General features: G+C 43.1%; 2 protein-coding genes across 5 annotated transcripts; both read left to right on the top strand.

Annotated features, from left to right (window-relative positions):
• Positions 1-59: 59 nt before the first annotated feature.
• Positions 60-24,227, top strand: Hspa14 (heat shock protein family A (Hsp70) member 14). Of its 3 annotated transcripts, XM_057787556.1 has the most exons (14): positions 60-215; positions 1,658-1,738; positions 1,820-1,902; positions 10,893-10,941; positions 11,083-11,188; positions 12,588-12,678; positions 14,406-14,510; positions 15,490-15,651; positions 16,159-16,314; positions 18,502-18,604; positions 21,512-21,724; positions 22,113-22,286; positions 23,350-23,420; positions 24,050-24,227. In XM_057787556.1, exons 1-14 carry the CDS (start codon positions 159-161, stop codon positions 24,126-24,128), a joined length of 1,530 nt encoding a protein of 509 aa, XP_057643539.1. In that variant the 5' UTR covers positions 60-158; the 3' UTR covers positions 24,129-24,227. The 3 variants fall into 3 exon arrangements, with proteins under 3 accessions (XP_057643539.1, XP_057643541.1, XP_057643540.1); XM_057787558.1 differs by lacking the exons at positions 60-215; positions 1,820-1,902 and having other exon boundaries at positions 1,659-1,738; XM_057787557.1 differs by lacking the exons at positions 60-215; positions 1,658-1,738; positions 1,820-1,902 and adding an exon at positions 5,972-6,107.
• On the top strand, positions 1,708-5,729 carry Msantd7 (Myb/SANT DNA binding domain containing 7). Of its 2 annotated transcripts, XM_057787560.1 has the most exons (4): positions 1,708-1,738; positions 1,820-1,902; positions 4,527-4,694; positions 5,206-5,729. In XM_057787560.1, exon 4 carries the CDS (start codon positions 5,286-5,288, stop codon positions 5,727-5,729), a length of 444 nt encoding a protein of 147 aa, XP_057643543.1. In that variant the 5' UTR covers positions 1,708-1,738; positions 1,820-1,902; positions 4,527-4,694; positions 5,206-5,285. The 2 variants fall into 2 exon arrangements, with proteins under 2 accessions (XP_057643543.1, XP_057643542.1); XM_057787559.1 differs by lacking the exons at positions 1,708-1,738; positions 1,820-1,902 and having other exon boundaries at positions 3,846-4,694.
• Positions 24,228-24,369: the final 142 nt, after the last annotated feature.

The following is a 24,369-nucleotide window of genomic DNA, read 5'->3' as shown; positions in this document are numbered from 1 at the left end:
ATTGGCTGCGGCTCGGGAGGCCGGCGCAGCAGGCCGGACGCAGTAGGCGGGCGGGCACGTGAAGTCTCCGCAGTGCCTGCTGGGCTTGCTCCGAGGAGGCTAGTGGTGCCTGCTGAAGGAAGGGTCCCTCGTTGAGCTGCTGTGGTCTCCGCCGCCTCATGGCGGCGATCGGCGTGCACTTGGGCTGCACATCGGCCTGTGTGGCTGTCTACAAGGTAAGATTGCAAAACTGGCTCTGGGGTTTGTGATGGCTACCCTGTTCCCGACCCAGGAACCTTACGTACGAGCGAGTGATGATATTGCGGGTTCTCCGCTCGTCCTCCACAGCCAAGCCCGCTGCGTGGAGGGTGGATGCGGAAGGGATATCGGGCACTCCGGGATTCCCTCCTGGGACGTCGGGGCTGATGTCTTCTTTGAGGCTTTCCAGGAACAAGAAGGCCATGGGATACCCAGAGGAGTCTCTGGAACCTCAAACCTGCGGGGAACCTCAAACCTGCAGGGTTCACTTAGGAGGCCGTGGTCATAGGATGACCAGAGGGTTCAGAAGACGTCAGAAGGGGGTCATCATTCTTGTAGAGATACCTGGAACAATCCTGAATGTCAGAATCCCCTGGATGCCAGAGAGATCTTAGTGACCGTGACAGCTGACCCAGGTCACGGTGGCATCACGGGCTCGGGATTCCCGGAGTAGGGAGGGTCTTTGGAATTTCTGGACAACCAGAAGCGCTGTGGAACTGCAGCCTAGAGAGGGGTAGCTGATTAAAAATTGACACAGCTGTACACACTTGGTGATTCTGGAACTGAGAACTTGACAAGGAGCTGTGACATTTTTCTCCTCAATATCGAGGCAGAAGGAGCAACGACAAGGAATTTACCCACTCCGGGTTTAAGCCTTATGTGATTTATAAGGAAAGTCCCAAGGGACTAGCTACTGCATTTGTAGGAAAGTAGGGAGGAATTAGCTCCAGCATTTGTAGGAAAGTAGGGAGGAAAGGTGTATTTGTGGGAGAGTCTTAGTAGCAATGTTTGCTAGTTATTGTGTATAGAATGTTTGATTCGTTTTATTGTACAGACCTAACGGGGGAGGGGGAATGCATGGAGTATAAGCTGTGTAACTAATAGTGGCAGTTAAAAGATTGATAAACCGTTTTTTCTTTGCAAATAGACGGCAAAGTAACAATGGCATAAATGCCAAAGCAGGATGATACAGAGAGAGACACTGCAGGATGTAATAAGGCTTTGCAAGCTGCAGGCTGGACCAGTCTCTGAGGACTGAACCCCAGAGTAGCCTTGCAGAAGATCTTATATTGATTGTTACACCAAAGGCCTTTTAGCAAGTCAATTTCCAAATGCCAGAAACCCTTACTGATCTCAGAGTTGTCTGAGGAACCTAAGCAATTCTCAGCCATTGCCAGAATTCCTGGTTTGCCAGGAAGGTCTTGTGACTTGAGGTTGTGCAAAGGCTCTGAAATCCCAAAGGAAGAGCAATCACATGGATCTCAGGTAACCATCACTGATTGTTTACAAACAGTTACTTCAAGGCCTAAATGGCCATCACTGACTAAAGGCTCTTCTAAAATTCTACGCCCTGCAGGTATGTTCAATGAGCTTGTGTAGTCCAGCGCAAAAGAAGTAACCCTTGTCTGTGTCTTTTTAGGATGGCCGGGCTGATGTGGTTGCGAACGATGCGGGGGATAGAGTCACACCAGCCATCGTTGGCTACTCGGAAAATGAACAGGTCTCTCTCTTACCCCCGACTTTGTACTTGAAAATAATGATGGCTCACGTGCATTGTAGTTAATGTGCTGCTCTCTTTCAGGTTGTTGGTCTGGCAGCAAAACAAAGTAGAGTAAGAAATATCTCGAGCACAGTAGTGAAAGTGAAGCAGCTCCTTGGCAGAAGGTATGATGGAAAGTTCTTTTTAAGATGTGCTAACCGAAAACATAATACGCTTGTAGGGTCTAGGCAAAATGCAAACCTAGCTGGGTGGTGGTGGCACACGCCTTTAATCCCAGCACTTGGGAGGCAGAGGCAGGTGAATCTGTGTGAGTTCGAGACCAGCCTGGTCTACAAGAGCTAGTTCCAGGACAGGCTCCAAAGCCACGGAGAAACCCTGTCTCGAAAAACCAAAAAACAACAACAACAATAAAAAAAATTGCAAACCTAGAGATACGCCAGTTTATTTGATGATAGTTGTTTGGGGGGGGGGGTTCCCCGGTGCGTTTGCTCAGAAATTGGATTCTTGTTGACAGGTCTGATGGTATTAATGAATGCTGGCGTTCCTTTACTCCTGACCATTTGTGTCAGTCACAAGCGGTACTTTGGGCAGTTTGCATTTTTACATATTTTTTAACTGAGTGAACTTGAATAATTTTGTGGGAATGTGAAGTTTTCTCTGCATGGTGATTGAGTTTTGTGAAATCTCTTAAAATTGATCTTAATTTATGTAGCTGCTATCGATTTTCCTCCTAGGAGGCCCTTCTGACTCTTTCTGGGAACTGCTTTTCCAATTGACTCACAAATGTAATCATTGGAGAAACAGCTTAATTAATGTCTTAAGAAGCAGGTCAATCATCTGTTGTGACTTTAATTAGAAGATTGTAGAAGCTTCCTTCCCCAGACTTCCGTCTCCTCAAATTATAGATTACCATAATAATTAGGGCCTTGTCGTTTTCTCTGGCCTGGTAGTACTGGGTGGTATTTTAAGTGCTTTCACATCTATGATTCTATTGAATCCTCTCAGCATCCCCATAAAAGTTGGTCGGACGGGTACTGCGCTTTGCTGTTGGCAGATGAGGAAGTCAAGGTACTTGGAATTTGTGACTTCTCCAGATTAAAGAGGGGGATTAGGAAAGCCTGCAGGTCAGGACTCCTCGTAGTCCAGCTCCACCCTGGTCTACTTCATTTAATGAGAATGTAAGGATTAGACATTTCCTTGTAATGATTTTAAAACTTAGAAATTGTTAGTTAGATGTAATACTTCATTTACATAACATACTTATTTTACTAGCTCTTGCCTGTTTAGTACACTGAACTCGATATCACAGTATTTAGGAACAAATTCTGATTTGTGTGTGTGTGTGTGTGTGATGTGTATGCGCCCATAGTCTTTAGCTTTAGTGGTGTTATTAAAATGTATTGTTAAGCACATGAAGAATAAGTTGGTAACAAATGTTTTTTAATTATAAATGGGGACTTGTGATAGATCTCGAAGGCAGAGTCATTGAGGAGCTAGCAGATTTTAGTAGCCCTTGCCCTTTGGAGGTAATCCTAGTTTCACGCAAAAGAAAATAAAAGCAACCAGTATATTATTAGATTTACCCCTCCCCCGGTGGCACCGTCCAGCAAGACTATATAGTTGAGTATCACCAGGACACTAATGTTGATGCAGTCAAGACAGAGAACATTTCCAGATCTATCCCCTGGAAGCCGGTGATGTTTTGATTTGTTTCCTTTAGGCTGCCATGACTGTCATTTATCACATTATGTACTTTGTATTAGCAGACCAGCTCAGGCTCACTTGTCTGGCTTTGAGAGCTAAATCCACTTAGCAAGAATGCCATGGAGCGTCAGATGGGTAACGCATAGACACAACCACAATAAATAAACCAAAGTTAGTAAAAGTCGAGTACCATTCAGATACACTACTAGACCACAGCCCTGCTAGTACTTTTTCATGCTCAGGTTATTTTTCTCCTTGCCTAGCCACTTAACCAGACCATGGTCGTTGTTGTAAAACGTGGTTATATCAGGTCTCAGCCTTGGGTGCATTTAGCCCTTGCTAGAAGAGCCAGTTCTTTTGTTCCCAAGCTATTAAGCCCATGGTCGGGTACTTTCTGTGAGTAGATGAACTCCCAGAGTCTTGGCCATATGCCTCTGACCTACACACAGGAAGCACTACTTAGCTTGCTGCCAGAATGATCCTTACACCTTCCCTGTAACTCTCATTCCCCTGTGGCCTTCCAGCCAGAAGTGTGGTCCTTAGACCTGACTTCTCAGCCATTAGCCCTGAGAGGAAAGAACCGGCTGGCTCCTGGAAAAATGCTGAGAGCACACAGAACTTCCCCATACCTTCAAAATTGTACCCTGCTGCCCAGGAGCTTGCTGCAGTAGCCTTCCTTCCCAGTCTACTATGGCCACCACCAATAGCAGTGCGGGCATCCGTTGGTCCAGACAGGAGACACGAACTCTTCTCTCCATACTAGGCGAGGCAGAGTACATCCAGCGCCTCCAGACTATGCATCATAATGCAGATGTCTATCAGGCCGTGTCTAAGCGGATGCAGCAGGAAGGCTTCCGCCGCACTGAACGCCAGTGCCGCTCCAAGTTTAAAGTTCTGAAGGCATTATATTTAAAGGCCTATGTTGCCCATGCCACAAGTATGGGGGATCCACCTCACTGTCCATTTTATGATACGTTGGACCAGCTTCTTCGAAATCAGAGAGTGACGGACCCAGACAACTTAATGGAGGCTGCTGCTTGGGCCAAGCACTGTGATCAGGATTTAGTGGCCTCTGTCACTGCAGGGGAAGAGGGAACCAGCTTGCAGAAAGCGAAAAGGACACAGGAAGCTGGTCATCAGCGTATTTTGCAAACAGTTAAGGAATCAGATGAGGATTGTCAGCTGAGAATCTGTGACCGGATACCAGAAGCCAGTGACCTTGAGGACTCCTGGGATGACTCCTTGGGTGCAGGTAACTCCCAAGCATGAACCGGACTGCGGCTCAGAGTCGCTTGGTCCCAAGTAGTATTAAAAGTTTGGGTAGCACCGTCTTGAGCATAACTCTTGATTTCTGTCTCATTGGACCCCCTTTTTCAAGTACTCCAAGTTTTTAACTCTGAGCTTACATACATAGTCAAACTCTTTGCACGTGAAGACATGCTCTTTCAAAGCATGCTAGTTTGGTCATGATTTGTGCATGCCTGGCAAGTGTCCAACACTGAATGCTATATCCAGCTTTGGCATTATTTGTGATGGGTACTTAGGAATACATAGGGGGAAGAATGGGTTGTATAGCCACATGGAAAGGGTCTTGGGTAACTTACGGGGCCAGTTTTATTCCGGAATCATTTCCTTTTATTCCCTCGTGGAAAGAGACCTTCCCAAGAACTACCCTACTTTGTAACTGCCGCAGCTCTGTTGCTGGCTGCAAGCATCCCTTAGCAGGAATGTCCTCTCTGCAACACTGTGGCTTTGTTTTTCAGGGTGCTCTCAAGGGACCCCCAGCTACAGCAGCTCCCACCACCTTTTCAGAGGTGCAGTTGCTCCCTGTCAGAGCAACCCCATGACCAGACTGGGTGTGTCGAGGGAATCCAGTCCCTGTACCAGCACCAGCCGAAACCCTGTTGGGGCAGCCTCCACACCACAGCCCTCAGGTGCCTCTTCCAGAGTTGCTTTTATCTCCAGCGGGGACAGACCTCTGACCAGTGAGCTCCCTCCACGGTGGGCGAGGCGAAGAAGGCGCTCAGTGGCCAGGACCATTGCAGCTGAGTTGGCAGAAAACAGGAGGCTGGCACGAGAACTCTCCAAGAGAGAGGAAGAGAAGCTGGACAGGCTGATCGCTATTGGGGAGGAGGCCAGTGCCCAGCAAGACACCGCTAATGAGCTGCGCAGGGAGGCCGTGATCGCCGCTAGACGCTTGGCGACGGCTGTGGAAGAAGCAACTGGTGCTTTCCAGCTGGGGCTTGAAAAGTTGCTTCAGAGTTTGATTTCAAATACCAAAAGCTAGGAACTGGTCGGATGGATGTATTTCCCAGACTGGTACAACTCCATTTCTATCAGCTACCTTCCAGAATCCTGGCTCCTTTTCTGTGTCTTTTCCTGAGATTCTCCCTGACGGAAAGGCCTTTGAGGAATGGAAGCGTGGCCTAGTAGAAACCGGAAGGAACAAATCTATAGCTAGCTTGTCCTGGCTGCTCACCCCGTGAGGCAATCTTCTTTCCCTCGCCAGCAGTCTCCTCGTCTGTTGAGGGGATCAGTCATTCCTGCCTGCCTACCTCACAGGGTTGTTGTGAGGGCCAAGTGGCTTATAGATGTCAAAGCGTTTCAAAGCACTATATACATGTCAGTTATGAATGCACTTGCCCTTGACTGAGGCGAAGCTGGGGTAAGCACAGTTGTTTACAACATACAGAGATGTAGTGATGTCCCGTGACCTCATTGCTTGAATCTTTATCAGTTTAATTTGTCTGCCTCTTAGATTGAGATCATAAGTTCTTAACCCTCTCTATGGTCACTAGTCTGGGCACAGCTGCGTTTGTGTCTTTGTCGCTTACATTTTCACTGCTGTGTCTCTGACATACCTACTTGCTAGCACTTCTCCCAGACCAGCTTCCCCGCCGTCTTCCCCGCCGTCATTTCACTCCTTCCTGGTCTTTGTAGAGATGAGGACCCGGTACTGTGCACTGTGGAGGTAAGCGGTTAGTGTCGGTAGACTTCGAGAGGGTAAAACAGTGACTGTTTTATAAGGTGGAGAGTGTAAGTAAATTCTTTGCCTTTCGTATTATTTAAGCCTGTTTAGACTCATACGTTATATGTTTACATTGTGGTTGCCATTTGAACATGGAAAAACCTGCTTGTGGCTGGTTGCATTTGTTTCTGTTAGCTGATGTTTGGTTTGGGCCCTAACATGTTACTGAGGGCACGTCTAGATCCAGAGTAACTTTTTCCCCTAAGTGATGTAAACAGGAGATCATAGGACTAATGGGTGTGGTGTCAGAGAGCAGCTGTTTGCCCTTTAGTTTTGAGAATACTGGGAGGTGATAGAGACTGATCCCAGAGACAGCTCTCTAAGCTCAAGCCCTCACCCAGACACACATCCCTGTGGGGAGATAGTGTTGATAAACTACACTGCCATGCTATTGGCTGTCACTGAACTGGTTCTTAGTAGGTCTTGTAGTGCTGTAGAAAACACAGGTAAGACTCTTAGGGGTTTAAAAGCCCTCCTGCAATTAGGAAGCTTGGGAGAAAATGTCTTAAGAGTTTTTTGGGGGGTGAGTGGGGTGCATTGCGGTCAGGTGCTTACAGGGAAGCTGGACATGTAAATTAGTAAAGAAAAGGACAAAACAGTGGTGAGATCCCTGGAGCCATGAACAGGTGTAAGAGTGCACTGCTGGAAGATGAGGCTACGTGAGCAGTGTGTGTGCGGAACGCACTGTGGTCTGCCTAGAACTCACACGAGCAGTGTGCGTGTGCAATACACTGCGGTCTGCCTAGAACTCACATGAGCAGTGTGCGTGTGTGGAACGCATTGGGGTCTGCCTAGAACTCACATGAGCAGTGTGTGTGTGTGTGTGTGTACAACACTGCGGTCTGCCTAGAACTACATGAGCAGTGTGTGTGGAACGCACTGGGATCTGCCTAGAACTCTACGTGAGCAGTGAGTGTGGAACGCACTAGGGTCTGCTTAGAACTCACATGAGCAGTGTGTGTGCAATACACTGGGGTCTGCCTTGAATTCACATGAGCAGTGTGCGTGTGCAATACACTGGGGTCTGCCCAGAACTCACATGAGCAGTGTGTGTGTGTGTGTGTGTGTGTGTGTGTGTGTGTGTGTACAATACACTGGGGTCTGCCTAGAACTCACATGAGCAGTGTGTGTGTGTGCAATACACTGGGGTCTGCCTAGAACTCACATGAGCAGTGTGTGTGTGTGCAGTACACTGGGGTCTGCCTAGAACTCACACGAGCAGTGTGTGTGTGCGTGTGCAATACACTGGGGTCTGCCTAGAACTCACACAAGCAGTGTGTGTGTGCGTGTGCAATACACTGGGGTCTGCCTAGGATTCCTGGACTCCGGTCCTGTCACAATTGTTTTCATTGGCTGAACCACTTACCCTAGTTGTGCCACCATTTTTTTTTTGATCTCTAGGTTGAGGAATTTCTACTAGATAATTTTTATAATACCTTTCAGTTCTAGAATGGTAAAAGTGGAGGTGAGCTCTTTATAATATTTTCAGTCCGCTGCGGGAGCTCAGTAGCTATTAATGTATGCTTGAAATACTGTTTACAGTTGTATTTAAGGACACCTCGATAGTATTGATGTCTATTGATATTCTGGTGAGATTTCTGAGCATCACACTGAACATCCGTAGATAGATGTCTTTCTTTCATTGAAGTGGATATAATTGTATGTTGTTTCGTGTGTTAGGCAATGACGTGGAAAAATGCATATCTTTTGTAACCAAATAAAGCTAATACTGGTAAGTATTCTGGGGAGTGGAGGCAGAGAGGCACTTTGAGGAGACTTAGACCTGTGCCGTGGAGATCTAATGGTGACATGTCGATGGGCATCTGTTCGATATGGGAGAAATGCTAAGGAGTAGAAGTGGAGTTAAATTTGAGGTAATTTGAAAACCCTAATGGGTAGAGTAACCAAAATAAGGGAATCAAATACTAGGTCCTGAGGAGTTAGCAAGAAAACTTGCAAAATACTAAAGGAGACAGTGCGATGGTAGAGGCCACACGCAAGGAAGGCCTGACCTTCACCTTCCCATTACCTCCTCCAACAAGCCTTTCACCGTTGTGTAACTCAGGGTCTTCATCTGATGTGGGAACTAACAATCGTCCGTTCTACCTACCTCACAGGGGTGTTGTGAGGACCCAGCGCACAGGTGAATGTCTGTGTAGATGTGGGCATGGAGTGTAGCGGGAGTGCGAAGGAGGCCATAGCATGTGAGGGCTGGTGTTAGCAAACCCCGGGGCCCTGATAACTGTCAGAGAGACTTGAGAAGGTGGACATGGCGTTGCTAGTGAGAAGCTGTGATGCCATGGTAGAACCAACCTACTGAATCCACAATGTGAATGAGGTGCCCTCTATGCCAGCCGCCCACCGCCTGTTTCTCTGTTACATGCCTTGATCCTGGTGTGGACAAATAAAGTTTTGACTTGTGTGGAACTGTGGGTCTGTCCACTGCTTTCTGATGACAGCGGATTCTTTGTCACCTCCATCCTGCTTTCTCTGTGTCTACCGTGACGTCTCCAGTGTCATTTTTGTATGTATTGCCCGCTGTCCTCAGACCCTCTCTGCATGACAGTCAGGAAATAAATTTCTAGGAGTTCTGTCAATTTCGTAAACACCCTTCCTTGAAAATGATCCTATGCTTTTAGCTAATAACTTAAACTCCGTATAGTAGATGTTCCTGGCCAGCTTGAATTCTGTTCTGGATATGTAAGAATTATGCAGAATTTAGAACACTGGTACAAAATCTCACTCTGGGGAAACTTTGTGTTCTCTTCTACTTTCCTTAAAATATCTGGAATGAGGGTCACATGGTTCAGAAAAACAGGAGGGTCAGTCAGTTTCAAGGAAGGAAGGAAGGAAGGAAGGAAGGAAGGAAGGAAGGAAGGAAGGAAGGAAGGAAGGAAGGAAGGAAGGAAGGAAGGAAGGAAGGAAGGAAGGAAGGAAGGAAGGAAGGAAGGAAGGAAGGAAGGAAGGAAGGAAGGAAGGAAGGAAGGAAGGAAGGAAGGAAGGAAGGAAGGAAGGAAGGAAGGAAGGAAGGAAGGAAGGAAGGAAGGAAGGAAGGAAGGAAGGAAGGAAGGAAGGAAGGAAGGAAGGAAGGAAGGAAGGAAGGAAGGAAGGAAGGAAGGAAGGAAACCTAAATTCTACACTGTAGATCTCGTGGCTGGCCAGTTATATCATTAATGTGGCTGTGACACATGGGGCAAGCTTACATCTGGCCTCACTAATTAATTCTCAATTTTTAGGTGATCGGAGAAAGGGAAGGTGAACTTGCATGTGATTCCAGGATTCTAGACCAGTTTAGCCCATTGTAAACCCTTCTGTCCCCTCAGACGGCCGAGGATAAGGTTCTCATGTGGCCACTACTAATTTCCAGCTCCTGTTAAGCTCTGAATACTTGAGAATGCCCACGACTCTGGAAGACTGCTAGGAAGGGGCAGACTAGTTTGTCTGAATTTCTACATGAAACTAAGTGAAGGATCAGAGTTCATGTCTGTCTTTGATAAACAGATTTCACAGACTGCTCACTCACAGTGTTAGGGAAGGCTGCTGAAGTGTAGCTGGGGTCAGGCCCTGGCCCTGTCCTGTAAGCCACCACCCCTCTCTGAGCATGTCTCTAATGCACATCTAGCCTGCCCCCCTCGGTATTAGGAGTGAAAATAGTTCAGCTGCAGACATTAACATCTTAGCGACATACTCATTTTTACATTTCATAGATGCAGTCATTTGGTATTTTATATGGGTATTAACATAGTGCCTTTTGGTACAACTTTCCATATGCAACATCCATACTTTTGCTCAAAATTTTGGTTTTTGGTGTTAATTTTTATGTATAGAAACCCAGCAACAGGGCTGGAGAGATGGCTCAGCGATTAAGAGCACTGGCTGCTCTTCCAGAGGTCCTGAGTTCAATTCCCAGCAACCACATGGTGGCTCACAACCATCTGTAATGAGATCTGGTGTTCCCTTCTGGCCTGAAGGCATACATGCAAACAGAACACAGTATACATAATAAATATTTTTTTAAAAAAAAGAAACCCAGCAACAATGGTAGGGTGAAGTCTTTACCCTGGGTTCACAGTCTTAACCTCCCTTGTATCTCTGGTTCACAGTCTTAACCTCCCTTGTATCTCTGGTTCGGTCTGTAAGGTCATAGGTGTTAAAGTGTAGAGTGTAAGATCATTGTTCAGTTCATTCAAAAATGTATGGCAAGGTCAGAACAATAGTTAATTACTTTCAAATGCAAAGAACAATTATAGCCATTATAAAATCCTCCATTAAATTTAAGCCTCTCTTATTATTGATTAGTTTAATTGTTGATATATTTTGTATCTATTCAGTGATGTGAAGAGTACAGACTTCTTTAAGCCTTATGTATCTACAATATTAATTTTTTAATGCTAAGGTATCTCTGTATCTCTTTATGAACAGCCCTGCCGATCCACAAGCTCAGAAATACATCTCGGAAAGTAAATGTTCAGTGAGTAGATTCTTTTACTCTCTCCTCTTTACTCAAAGCAATTAATTGCCAAAGTTCATGACATACAGTGTTAAACTGAAATTCATTTAAAGTTCTTATTTAAATTTTTCTACATTTGGCAAAATTGTAATTTTTTTTTAGGTCACTGAGAAAAATGGGAAATTGCGATACGAAATAGATACTGGGGAGGAAACAAAATTTGTTAATCCGGAAGATGTTGCCAGACTGATATTCAGTAAAATGAAAGGTACTGCACAAAAACTGTGTTAAATTACTTTGCAACTTCATGTATATGTTTGTGTGTGTGTAAATATATATGATATTTATTTACATGTACAAGTGTATATTTTAGTATATGTGCATGAGGGTAGAGGTATCCTCTGGAGCTGGAATTAGAAGCACTTGTAAGCTGCTTGATGTGGGTGCTGGGAATTGAACTTAGGATCTCTGCCAGAACAATACATGTTCTTAACCACTGAGCCACCTCTGCAGCCCCTAACTGTTAACTTTAAAAGAGTGGTTTGCAGTGTGAGAAGCTGGAGACAGATGTGCGCCTGGAGCTTGCTGGCTGGCCATCCTGGCCTACTTGAAGAGTTCTTGGCAAGTTAAAGACATCTTAACATGCACATGCATGCGTGTATGCGCTCACACACGCAAGCAAACAAAAAGATTTGAAGGCACAAACAGTGAGTGAGTCCACAATTTTGCAGTTAGATCTAAACTAGATTTTGCTTGACTACCAATTGGCTCTGACCTTAACCTTCCCTGTAAGGACAGGCTGAGTAGCTCATATCTGAAATGCTTGGGACCAGAAGTATTTAAAATTTTAGAGATTTTCAAATTTGGGGATATCTCCCTAGAATCTGCCAGTTAAGAATCCCTAATCCAAAATTCTGAACTCCAAACTTTCCAAAATCACAGACGTGTTGAGCACTGCTTTGGCGCACTGCAGATTCTAGCTGTTTAAACAGTTTGAGAACTTCAAGGTTGGTAATGCCCTCCCCATGGTGATGTGGACAGATTGATTGCCCTCTGGTTTATCACCGCTCCAGACAAAGGCCGGGAGAGTCAGTGCACTTTGTAGAACAGTTTGGGGAATTCTAGTGTATATTCCTTACCAGGCTCAGCTTTGTGGTTGTTAAGATCTGGTGAGAGCCTGGCTGTGGTGACTCACACCTTTCATCCCAGCATCAGGAGGCAGAGACAGGTGGACCTGAGTTCGAGACCAGCCTGGTCTACAGAGTTGCAGGACAGCCAGGACTACACAGAGAAACCCTGTCTTGAAAAAACAGAAAATCTTGTGAGAGGCAAGGCAGTCTTTTAATGTCTTGAGCTTGATAACATTAATCTTCACATTAATGTCTTTGGAACTAGTTCCTGGACCCAATCTAATTTAGATTTCAGTCCAAGACTGAAGAGCCAGGCTCTTTGGGAAGTACCTGGTTCTGTGTCCACACGCCATCATGAAAACCACAAGAAGCATTCATGACTTAAGAGCCATAGGAGGGGAGTGGACAGGGTGGGCAAAATTGGGAGTTTTGTTTAGTGAGAAGATCTTTGGCCTCAGTTAGGAAACTACAGAGCGTTTGTTTCATCACCTGACGCGTCTCATCATAATGTATTTGTGTCTCCTTGTAAATGTACAGAAACAGCACATTCTGTCTTGGGTTCAGATGCAAATGATGTAGTTATTACCGTCCCATTTGATTTTGGAGAAAAGCAAAAATCTGCTCTGGGGTAAGTGTACTGCCTTAACTTGGTTAGTTAGAAGAAATACAAATTGCACTCAGTAATGAAGTGTGAAGTTACATTTGGAACTAGCCTAGGCAGTACAGTGGCATTTGTATTTCATAGTAATGTCATTATACTTCTTTTTATGAAGCACCAAGAGAATTTAGTATTAAATGCTGTGTGCCCTCTCAGCTGTTTTATTGGGAACTGCACTTTGCCTGTTTCATGTATTTGAAGCTTATGTGGGAAATACATAAGAATGCTGTAAAAAAAATAAAATAAAAAGGGTGATTATTGAATAAAATGGGCACAGTAAAGAAACCAAAATAGCTGTTCCAAGGGTAAAAGAGATATGTTTATTCCAAACCACCAAGGCTGTCTCAGGGAGGCTGGGGTTGTGAGGAAGGGGCGGGGTTCCAGGGTTTTAATGGAACTGGGTCCCTGGGAGGTGGGGAATCTGTAAGCTGGGGTCAAAGACTTTGAAGTGTGTAACAGGTACATGTTGAGTGGGGGCTGAAGGAGTTTAGAAGCTCGCATAGACCTTGATAAGCTAATGGGCACCACAGGTGTGTGTTAATGGAGAGACAGAGTCCCTTCTGGAGATACAGAGAATGTTTCCTTTTAGGTAGGGATGCTGATTTGTCAAATACCAGACTTTGGGAAAGGGGATTTCTTGGAACGGAGTTAATTATTGTTTATCTTAGTTCTTAACATCTAAACAAAAAAAGGTTTGACCCTCACAGGTGTCATGAGTGTGACTTCCCTTACCTGTGTTGTAGCAGGCAGAGAATTAATTGTGGGTCCAAAGTGAAGAAATTGGGGAATTTCACAATGTTTTAGACATTTTTATCACTTCCTAAAATTTGCAATCATGGAGATTTATTTGCTTTCTTCATTCAGTCAAAAATTAATGATTTCTTTTACCTCCTAAGGTACAGTATATTCCAGTAGAGTACATAGAGATGAGTGAGATGTGGCTCTGGCCTCAGAATTAACTCTAATTATGACTGTGGTTGTTGCTTCAAAGGGGATATTCTGAGCTATATGGAGGCAAGGTACTCGTTCTAGACTTTCAGAGCCCAAAGGCTCCCCCAAAAGAAGTGAACTTCTTTTCTTTTAAATGTAGATGTATTTGAGAGCTGTCTTTTCCCATTTCTTTCTCTTTTGTGTGTATCCACACGTGTGTAGTGTGCATGTGTGTTTGCTGGTACCTTTGGAGGCCAGAGTTCCCCATCGGGTGTCTTCTTCAGTCACTTTCCACCCCGTCTCTTGAGACAGGGTCTCTCATTGAACCTGGCCCTCAACCATATGGCTGGGCGGCCTGGTTATCAAGCTCCTTGATCCTGTCCTGTCCCCTGCCGTGCCCGCGCACACACACACACACACACACGCACACACACCATCACACTTGTGTTTTATGTGGGTGCTGGGGATTCAAGCCCAGACCCTCATGCCTGTGTAGCAGGCCTGTTTACCAGCTGAGCCACCCCCTAGCTCTGACAGTTTATTTTTTCTTATTCAGTGTAAACACAAACTATTTTGTCAAGAAAAGAGGCTCTGAACAGTGTACTTTTAAACAGTGGATTCCAGTCATTTCCTTTCCACGTGTTCTCTTTCTTGCACTGCCTTTGAGTATCATTTGCTAGTGCACGAACCTTTCAGCACAGCACCCCTACAAGTGTAGGACTGAGCATGTTGTGATCTAAGATTCATTGAGAGCAAATTGTTTACAGAGAAGCAGCTGGAGCCGCTGGATTTAATGTGTTGCGACTAATACATGAGCCATCTGCTGCTCTTCTTGCTTATGGGATTGGACAAGACTGCCCCACTGGGAAGAGGTAAAACCACATCTGTAGTTTTCAATGCGATTACAGCAGTTATGCCTATCAGCATGGTGCCGACCTTGGCATAGGAAAGGCACGTGAAGCTCTCATCTCACTAGTCCGGAACAGCTGAGAAGGAGGTAGGGAAAGCAGGAAGGCGGAAGCTGAGAGTCCTCCTGTCATTTTGTTGTAGAAATCGGGTAATTACAGACTGACCCAGTTTGCAGCTGACACTCGAGTGCTACCGATCTTACCACACTCCAGTTTTTAAACATGCTTAGAAACAGTCGGGGGGGCTGGAGAGATGGCTCAGAGGTTAAGAACACTGGCTGCTGTTCCAGAGGTCCTGAGTTCAATTCCCAGCAACCACATGGTGGCTCACAACCATCTGTAATGAGATCTGGTGCCCTCTTCTGGCCTGCAAGTATACATGCAAACAGAACACTGTATATGTAATAAAGAAATATATTTAAAAAAAAAAAACAGTCGGCATTACCTTAGCAGAGTTGATGGCCACACACGCTTAGAGAAATTAATTTAGATACAGTGTTGACTTTTCCAAATTATTTGACCCTGTCCAAATTTCTCATGGTTAGAGAAACTAAAGTGTATAAATCACTAGGAAATTATTTTGAGATAAGCTAGATTAATATAAAAATGTTACAAATTAAGGGAGTTGGCCCCTAGTGTCCTTGTGCTTTAGACCCATAAGCTGTTGTGGTAACTTGTGTAAAATTAACAGGATTTCTGTACTTGATTCTGTTCAGATTCATAGTTAGCGTTTGAAGTCTAGTCCTCATAAAAAGGGTTTCTTCAGCGTGGCTGATGGAAAGGGGCAGTGATTTGGTTTCACAAGAATGTGTTCAAGGCTGACTTCAGCACTGACTAGAGACGGGCGAGGGCGCGCGACAGCTGCTGTCAGGCCCAGAGGTGCGGTCTGGCTTTGAAGTGTCTGAGTCTTGGGTGTGTCACCCTTTTTCTCCTTTCCTTGAAGCCATGTTCTGGTATTTAAGCTCGGAGGAACATCCTTATCCCTCAGCGTCATGGAAGTTAACAGTGGGATGTATCGCGTTCTTTCAACGAACAGCAATGATAACGTAGGGGGTGCGCATTTCACAGAAACGTTGGCGCAGTATCTGGCTTCAGAGTTTCAGAGGTGAGTACCCAGTTCCTGATTGAGGCTTCTCTTCAAGGGTTTGGTTTGGTTTTCCCCAATTTAAACTTTTCTTTTTTGTTTTACTTATTTTTTTTTTTAGATTTATTTATGTGACTGGAGAGGTGACTCAGCCTCTTGTAGAGAATCTGAACTCAGGTATAATACACTGTTAATGGCTGAGCCATCTCTTCAGTCCCAGTACCTTGAACTGTCAGTGTCTAGACACCATACACAGTGATTATGTGCTGATTTAAAGGTGAGGCACGTAGTCTCTAGTATGATTGTTGTACCTGCCATAGACTCTGATGGTTACTTAATACAGACATTCAAAATAATATAAAAATTGGCTATTTTTCCTGAAATAAAGGACTCAGACAATATGCTTAGAAAAGTTTAGCAGCATTAGAAACCACATTACTAGTATTTGATTAATTCATTATTGCTGTAATGGTATTATTAAATTATAAATGGCCCAGGACCTTTAAACTTCCACTGTTACATTTCTAGGGTGTTCAAACATGACGTGAGAGGAAATGCCCGAGCCATGATGAAGTTGATCAACAGTGCTGAAGTGGCCAAACATTCTTTGTCGACCTTGGGAAGTGCCAATTGTTTCGTAGATTCATTGTATGAAGGTCAAGATTTTGATTGCAATGTGTCCAGGTAAAACTGATACCCAAAAGAAAGTTCAGACATTCTGGGAGTGTGTTGTGCATATAATTTTCCAATGTGCAGCTTTTCTTTCTTTGATTATCTGTAGAGATAAATTTGAGGCTTATTTTTATCACTCTAAATAGGTATTACAGTTGGATTACAAAATTCTTGCTCTGTAATTATTGCTCTTTGTTGAAGATTGACATCGGTCTTGTGCCTGCTGTTTTGGCTAGGCTAGCTGGCCAGTGAGCTCTCGAGAAAGGTACCCATGCTATCTCCTCGCTTTCCCTGATGCTGGGATTACAGGCACATGTTGCTGTGCCTAGTTTTTTACATGGGTGCTAGGGATTTGAACCTAGGTTTTTACCCTTGTAGAGTAAGTGTTCTTTTTTTTTTTTTTTTTTTTTTTTTGGTTTTTCGAGACAGGGTTTCTCTGTGGTTTTGGAGCCTTTCCTGGAACTAGCTCTTGTAGACCAGGCTGGTCTCGAACTCACAGAGATCCTTACTCACCAAGCCATCTCCCCAACCCTTTGTTTTTTGAGACAGGGTCTTATATAGCACAGGCTAGCCTCAACCTCAGTACCTTAGGATGACCTAGATCTCTTGGTCCTCCTGCTTCTACTTCCCCAGTCCTGGGACTGCAGACACGAGCTACAATACCAGTTTGTGCAGTAGTAGAACCCTGGACCTCGTACATACTAAGCAAGCCCTCTGCCAACTGAGCCACATCCCTAACCATTATTTATACTTTAATCATTTCTATGATATTTCACAAACAAGATTTAATGTGCATAAAACAGCTTTTAATATAGCGTGTCTTTTATATGATCTAAGACATTGCATCTTCACCCAGGTGAGTGGGTGCTGCCCCGCCTCTCATATTGCACCCTTACTAGCGATAACTCTAGTTAGTGTGTCGCAATTACCACAACAGCAATCTGACAACAGACTACTTTGAAGCACAGTTAGAATTACCTAGCTTCCCAAGCTGTGTTTTTAGGATTCCCTTGATTGGTTTTGGGCAGCTTCTCCATCTCATAATTGTCTCATAATTGAGGCTCTTCCTTTCTGTTGGCTTTTCTGAAAATCCTACCCATGATGTTTAAATTAAAGTCATGTTGGACAGAGGGAAATATTAAAAACACTGGCTTGGGAGCCTTTGTGGTTAGTGGCTGGCTCTTTAGCACAGCCCAAAGGACAGAAAATGTGTCCGAGTGCACTGAAGTCTCTCGAGAGGTGGAGGGGCTTCACATGGTTTCTATTTTCAGAATGCTGTAGGCCGTTCGCTCAGATACTCAGTGTGTGCTTGCTTATTCATATCCATGGAAAAAGGAAATGAAATTTGTTGTTTTTCGTTAAGGATTTATCTAAAAGATTTCAACCATAAAGAATATTTAGTTTTTTATAGGTAACAAAATTTAAAATTATCTGCATTTGAGAAATTGAATGTGGGTCAGCAAGATGGTTCAGCAGATAAAGGTGCTTGTTGACCTGAGTTTGATCCCTGAAACCCACATGATGGAAGAAGAGAATCTACTCTCTAAGTTCTCCTTCATGTTTACATACGCACATGCACACACATATAAATAAATCTAAGAGAAATTAAGTACAGGGGAATCAAAGAAGTGAGCCACCACTCTTGGCAACTTGTAGAACTTGCCGTGCATTTGAGATTTCTGAGTTCTTGTTGTCATTCATTGATAAAGTGTGGTAACTTAAAGAACAGTATGAAATGGGGTAGTATGCGTTCCTGGAGGGGTCCGTTTTGGTGTTGCACGTAGTGTACAGCCTTCTTAGTACAGACCGGATATTCTTATACTGTGGTCTCGGGCTGTAAAGGGAAGTAACTAAGACTAATTGTTAAAGCTTGAACATAGGAAACATAGCAAAATGGTCCAAATGGAGGTTGGCAGATTTATTGTTGGGCATACCATGTGTTTGTGCATCTTCTTAGCTATTTTTTTTTTTTTTTGGATGCTTATGGGTCAGCTGTGAGCAAGACAGCTTTCCCTTTGAATTGGATATTAAATACCGTCCGATGTGTAGGTGAATAACTCATGGGCAGATGGACACACACACACACAGTGACCTGCAAACCCATTCTTAGGAAGTTGGCGTTCCCTGCTGAGAAGTCACACTGTGCTAAGCCTTTGCTCTGCCCTCTCTCTGTTCCCGTGTTCACATCTGTGCACACAGAGCAAGGTTTGAGCTGCTTTGTTCTCCACTTTTCAACAAATGTATCGAAGCCGTCCGGGAACTCCTACGTCAGAGTGGATTCACAGCAGATGATATCAACAAGGTAATGCTCTCCTTTCCTAATCTGTGTTAGGGGCAATTTCAGATTTAAAACATAGGGAATAATGGTGTAGAAAGATTTGTTTCAGAGCTTTTGTTAATTATGATCTGCTAAACTCACATAGGTGTGTGTATATTCTGTTTCCTCACCAAAAAAAGAATAACACCCTTACAGTATATGTCAATATATGCTTATCTATATAACAATATATGCTTATCTATATATCTGAGACAGACAGATATCGAAGTGTTGTGTCCTGTGAAGCAGGCACTGTCATCTGCCCCAATTTGTTGAGACACTCAAGTTCGGAAATGAAGTGATTTCCTGAAGATCTTGGGGTTGGTTGGAGTAGAAGCCAGATTTAACCCAGTATCGTTCTCGAATTGGGGGACGACTTGCAGAACATAAGCAACTCCTGGACAGCTGCATCATGGGAAAGCCCCCACCAGCATGGATGACAGCTCTGCCTCCCTAAAGGGCCCTCTCCTTGCAGGCAGCCCCACCCTACTGCCTGCTTTCCCAGCAGCTGTTGCTCTATAACCTAGGGGTGGGCCTTGTGGTCTGGATCCTCCTGACCTTAGGAAGTTTCCTGAGTTTACGGCTTCCCTCTGGAGCCCTGTTTCAGTTTAGTGGAAAGAGCTGCATGATTGCAATGCCATTATCTGCACCTTACAGACAGTGCAAGAGAGAGTGGCAGTATTTTACCGTAGAATAAGTAGTATAGCTAATTCTGAGGGTTCTTGGGAACAGAAACTGGGCTGCCCCCCCGGGGAACGGTCCGAAGCAGCTGCTAATGGTCAGTTAGTGTCAGTTCCCTTCTTCGTTTGTCATGGGGCTGTCATTTAATTGCCACTACAGTTCAACTCTGAATTGCTTGAATTGAGGTAAGATATCTGAAGCCTTAGACTCTTGCTCTGGGTATACAAGCTTTTAAGAACTGAAAACCCTCTATCTTTCGTCTGTTGTCTTGCTCCACTCAGTGCTTTTCCAGAGCAGACGTCTGTGTCTTGCCCAGGTTGCATGTGAGTAGCAGGCAGTGGCTGGAGCTCTGCTTTCGTGGCTGTTGCCCTGGCTTCACGCAGGACGAGGGTTAAAGGAGCAGCCATGTGCAGTTCCCACTCCATAGAGTGTAAATTAGGAGGAACATCTGAGAACATCTGCTATCTCTAATGCTTCTGTTTAAATATGGTGTAACTGTGCTCTGTCAGGCTTCTAGACAAGCCTAACAGTACAATGGCCTGTTCTCCCACAGGGAAAGGCTTTATAGGCACTTAAACATTTAATCCACAGAAGTACTAACAGATAGGCACTAGCTACATTTTCAGGTATTTTACAAAACAACGAAAATTAGTAGTAAGAACAGATAATTAGCACCATGTGTAAGGTAGTGCGACACTAATTCTAGTACTTGGGAGGGTGGAAGCAGGAGAATGAGGAGTTCAAGGTCATTCTTGAGTGCATATAGAGAGCTCAAAGTGAGCCCAGGCTATATGAAACCATCTCTACCTCTTAGCTGCCCCCTCCCCCCCGTCAAGTCCAGCCTTCCCTTCATCCACTGAAAGAGACAATTAACTATGTTACTGTACAGAAGGTGTATTACAAATTACAATATAAATGGAAACTATTTTCTATTCAAATTTAAGTTGGCAGAAGAAATATCATTTCTCAGATTCGGTACTTAAATAATTTATTTAGTCTAAAACCTACTCTTTACTGTCATATTAGTAGTAACACTATGTACTTTTCATCCTAAAATGAAAAAGCCAAAATTTTGCAGGTGTTTTGGGAGGAGGAGGGTGGTACTAACTTATAGTTTACTACAAGCTTTTTGTTGAATATGAGAATTTTTAAAACATTCTACATTTTTGTTCTGTGGGTATTTACAAGGGTCATAAAATTTTAGGAAAGCATTTCCTTCTTAAAAGTAAACCCACTTTTTAAAACCCTGGTATTTCTCATACACTCACCTGAAGGTTAGCCTGGCACCTCTTGTCTCACACCACATGTTCGAGAGCATCCATTAAAAGATTATTCAATAGCCAGGCAATCATGGCTCACACCTTTAATCCCAGTACTTGGGAGGCAGAGGTAGGTGATCTCTTGAGTTCAAGGCCAGCCTGGTCTACAAAGTGAGCCAGGAGAGTCAGGAGTGTTACACAGAGAAACCTTGTTTTGAATATATCCCCCACCCCCCCAAAAAAAAGATTATTAAATAAAAAGTTGTGGATGAGTAACTTTCCCCAACTGTGCGTTTAGTCAGCATTCTGCATGACCAATGTCTCAGATGCTAATTGGATAAATCAAGGAGAATCCTTAGGGATTTACAAAGTAGTTTTATATTAAGCTCTCCAGAGATGAGATTTAGTCAGATAGCATACTGAGTGCTTAAAATATAGTTTTTGTACAAATACAAAATATCTTTTTTCTGAAGGCCCTTGCTATTTTTTCATGGTAGAGGCAAAAAAAAAATTTGTAATAAAGTTCTGTAATGGAGAGATTAGCAATATATACCTGTACATAAACATTTCTTATAAAGTATTGGGATAGGACAGAATTTTTTTTTTAAGATTTATTTATTTATTATGTATACAGTATTGTGTCTGCCTGCAGGCCACCATGTAACCAGTTGCTGGGAACTGAACTCGGGACCTTTGGAAGAGAAGGCAATACTCTTAACCGCTGAGCCATCTCTCCAGCCCCCGATAGGACAGAATTTTAACTACTTTCTGTTTAGTTGATTTCATATTAACCATAAGCTCAGTATATTTCTGTTCATATTTTATATACTGTGATTCTAAATTTAAATTAGTTGAGAGGAAAGGATATGTTAAGTACGTTTGTGTGTTAGATAACATATGTCAAACACGGTCTCATGTGTTACAGTGGCTCATCGTATTCTTCATGTTATAGGTTGTGCTGTGTGGCGGCTCTTCAAGAATTCCAAGGCTGCAGCAGCTGATTAAAGATCTCTTCCCAGCTGTGGAGCTTCTCAACTCCATCCCTCCAGATGAGGTCATCCCTGTTGGTGCAGCCATTGAAGCTGGGATTCTTGTTGGGAAAGAGAGCACTTTAGTGGATGACTCTGTCATGATAGAGTGTTCAGCCAAGGATATTTTGGTTAAGGTAACTAGGGGATGACTCTCTTATGATACAGTGTTCAGCCAAGGCTATCTTAGTTAAGGTGTGCGTAGTTTTCTGTTCATCTCCATAAAGTTACTACAGATTGATTGCTGTAAGTTTTCATTTTATTACATTTCATTGTAATGTGTAATAAGCCCTGTAGTAAGTAAAGTACAGTTTTTAAAGACCAGCTTCTAGCATATGTAGAGAGACCTATGTGTCCATATGTAATTAAACAAAGGGAGGTGGAATTGGGTCTTGTACCTGTATTTTCTGTCTACTTTCCAGATTGTCAGCAAGGACTATATATTTTCTTTACAGCAGGAATAACGGGCTGTTTTCCGTTGTAAAGATAAAAAACAGAGTGTTCACCTTGCTTTCCTGCTTCTAGGGCGTTGATGAATCCGGTGCTAACAGATTCACAGTACTGTTTCCATCCGGGACTCCTCTGCCAGCCCGAAGACAGCACACCCTACAAGCCCCTGGCAGTATATCTTCCGTTTGCCTTGAACTCTATGAGTCTGAGGGGAAGCACTCTGCTAAAGAGGAGACTAAGTTTGCACAGGTAAATACACAAAATTGGACACTCTAACTTTGTCCCAGGCAAATGTTTAGCTTTTCTTTTAAAGTCAGTTCAGTGATATCGCCATTAATACAAAGTGTATGTAGTCTGCTAATATTCTTCTTACTCATTTTTTTTAAATGAAAAGAAATAAGTGACCCTTCATTTGAAAGTGTTAAAAAGAATGAGATCATTTTGTGATTATGCCACTTCTCTGTGCTCTTGGTCAATCTTAGTAATTACATAGCTGGAAAGAGAAGATCAGACTTTCTGTTTGCTAAATGCCAGGTGCTGTGTGAGGTAATGTTCAAATAGATAGAACCCCCGACTCAGGTGATCCTCTGATCGCCACACTTATATCAAGTCTCAAGTACGCACATGCACTTGCAAAATAAATAAGATAAAATGATCTTTTTTAAGAAAAGCAAATTGCAGGAGTTATGTGGCACCAAGTTGGGAAGAGGATGTTTCTGTGCTTCCATCTGTTCTCGCCTCCTTTTCCAGATGAGTCACAGGATGGTGACTTGGCTTGTGAGGTTATTCAACTTGATCTTGGCAATGTATGTGAAGGCAATGCCAAACTCCTAGTTTGCTTTTTTGGAATACCAGTCTTTCAGAAACTAAAATTTTATAGACTTCATAACACCTCTTCTGACGGATATAATCCCCAAATTCTGTATATTTCTGTTAAATGGGTAGCATTCTAAGTATACACAGAAAGTATTTTGGAGCAAAATCTATGTTACTGTTGATTGTGGCTTAATTTCTCCCCACCCCGAAGTGCTCCTTGTTTTTGAGGACAGTACTTCTTAGCAGCAGTCATGTTAATGGGATATGACATAAAAGAGGGACAAATACATTAATTGTCTTGTATCTCCTTCCTCTGAAGAATATATCTGTACTTAACAAGGCTTAATGCCCTAATCTCTGAATGTTCTTTAAATGGTGGGATAGTTGAAAACTGCCCCATTTTAAAAGGTTTGTTATGATTAAACACTAAATTTTGATCCTTTGCAGTAAAAGTACTGAATCATCTTTGTTTTTTGCTTTGTTTTTGCACAAACAGGTTGTGCTTCAGGATTTAGATAAAAAAGAAAACGGATTACGTGATATATTAGCTGTTCTTACTATGAAAAGGTACATCATTAAATCCTTACAGTATTATGAAGACTTTCTGAAACTTGGTTACATTAAAGTTTGATTAACTTAACCATGGTAGGCAAATCATTTGTTACAACACTACAGCAATTTCCCTATGACATTTCCACTATGAGAGCTTTTATTTTAGAACGACGTGTACGCCAACTAGTGTTGTGGGTCTTCTATGGACCTTATTGCTATGGAAAAGCTAGTCTAGGAAATTTACTAATTAAATTCAGCTGTTACCTTTTCTTTACGACCAGGCCATCTTACCACTGTTTATTTCAAGTAAATCTTTCCCATTTGACTTTAGGAACAATATATTCTGTAAATCATACTTAGAAAGGATATTGAACTCACTGGGATGACCTTGCCATAACCTGACTTGAGCTTGTATAAAGTTTTAAGCTTTTATCGTCTTGGATTTCCAGAGTATATAGCTGGTCTCAGAGATATAGCAGGAAATCTCAGAGCCTCCTAGAAATAACACATGCTGAATTTAAGGATACCAAACTGTGTTTAATCTTTACCTTAATAAACTTCTTTTGAAAATTTCAGTCTTCTCAGTGACTTTGTGTTTGTATAAATTGAGCTTATGGAATGTAATTTATTTCTTGTTTCTTTAGGGATGGATCTTTACAGGTGACATGCACAGACCAAGAGACTGGAAAATGTGAAGCCATCACTGTTGAAGTTGCATCGTAACTGTTTTAGATAAACCAAGAATTTTTTTAGAACTATTGTATCAACATTATTTGGTTTTGTGTATAAGTGATGTTTATAATAAAATGCTTTTTCAATGAATAGTATAAGCTATGTTTCTATTAAAATACAATTCATTAGTAAGTATTGGAGTCTTTTTTTATATAAGATTAGCCATTATTAATGGAAAATAGGGACTTGTTAAGGTATTTAAGACGTAAGTTGTTAAGACTGAAGAAAATTT

Source organism: Chionomys nivalis, chromosome 13 (genome assembly GCF_950005125.1).
Source record: "Chionomys nivalis chromosome 13, mChiNiv1.1, whole genome shotgun sequence".
Taxonomy (NCBI): domain Eukaryota; kingdom Metazoa; phylum Chordata; class Mammalia; order Rodentia; family Cricetidae; genus Chionomys; species Chionomys nivalis.
The sequence above is the reverse complement of the archived record's forward strand: the minus strand, read 5'-3'. Positions and strand labels throughout refer to the sequence as shown.

Excerpts from the sequence above, each read along its gene's own strand:
- Hspa14 (XM_057787556.1), top strand. The coding sequence starts at position 159 with ATGGCGGCGATCGGCGTGCACTTGGGCTGCACATCGGCCTGTGTGGCT. Across the intron at positions 16,315-18,501 it reads TTTGATTGCAATGTGTCCAG|AGCAAGGTTTGAGCTGCTTT; the intron begins GTAAAACTGATA and ends CTGTGCACACAG. Across the intron at positions 22,287-23,349 it reads AGGAGACTAAGTTTGCACAG|GTTGTGCTTCAGGATTTAGA; the intron begins GTAAATACACAA and ends TTGCACAAACAG.
- Msantd7 (XM_057787559.1), top strand. The coding sequence starts at position 4,133 with ATGGCCACCACCAATAGCAGTGCGGGCATCCGTTGGTCCAGACAGGAG. Across the intron at positions 4,695-5,205 it reads GGATGACTCCTTGGGTGCAG|GGTGCTCTCAAGGGACCCCC; the intron begins GTAACTCCCAAG and ends TTTGTTTTTCAG.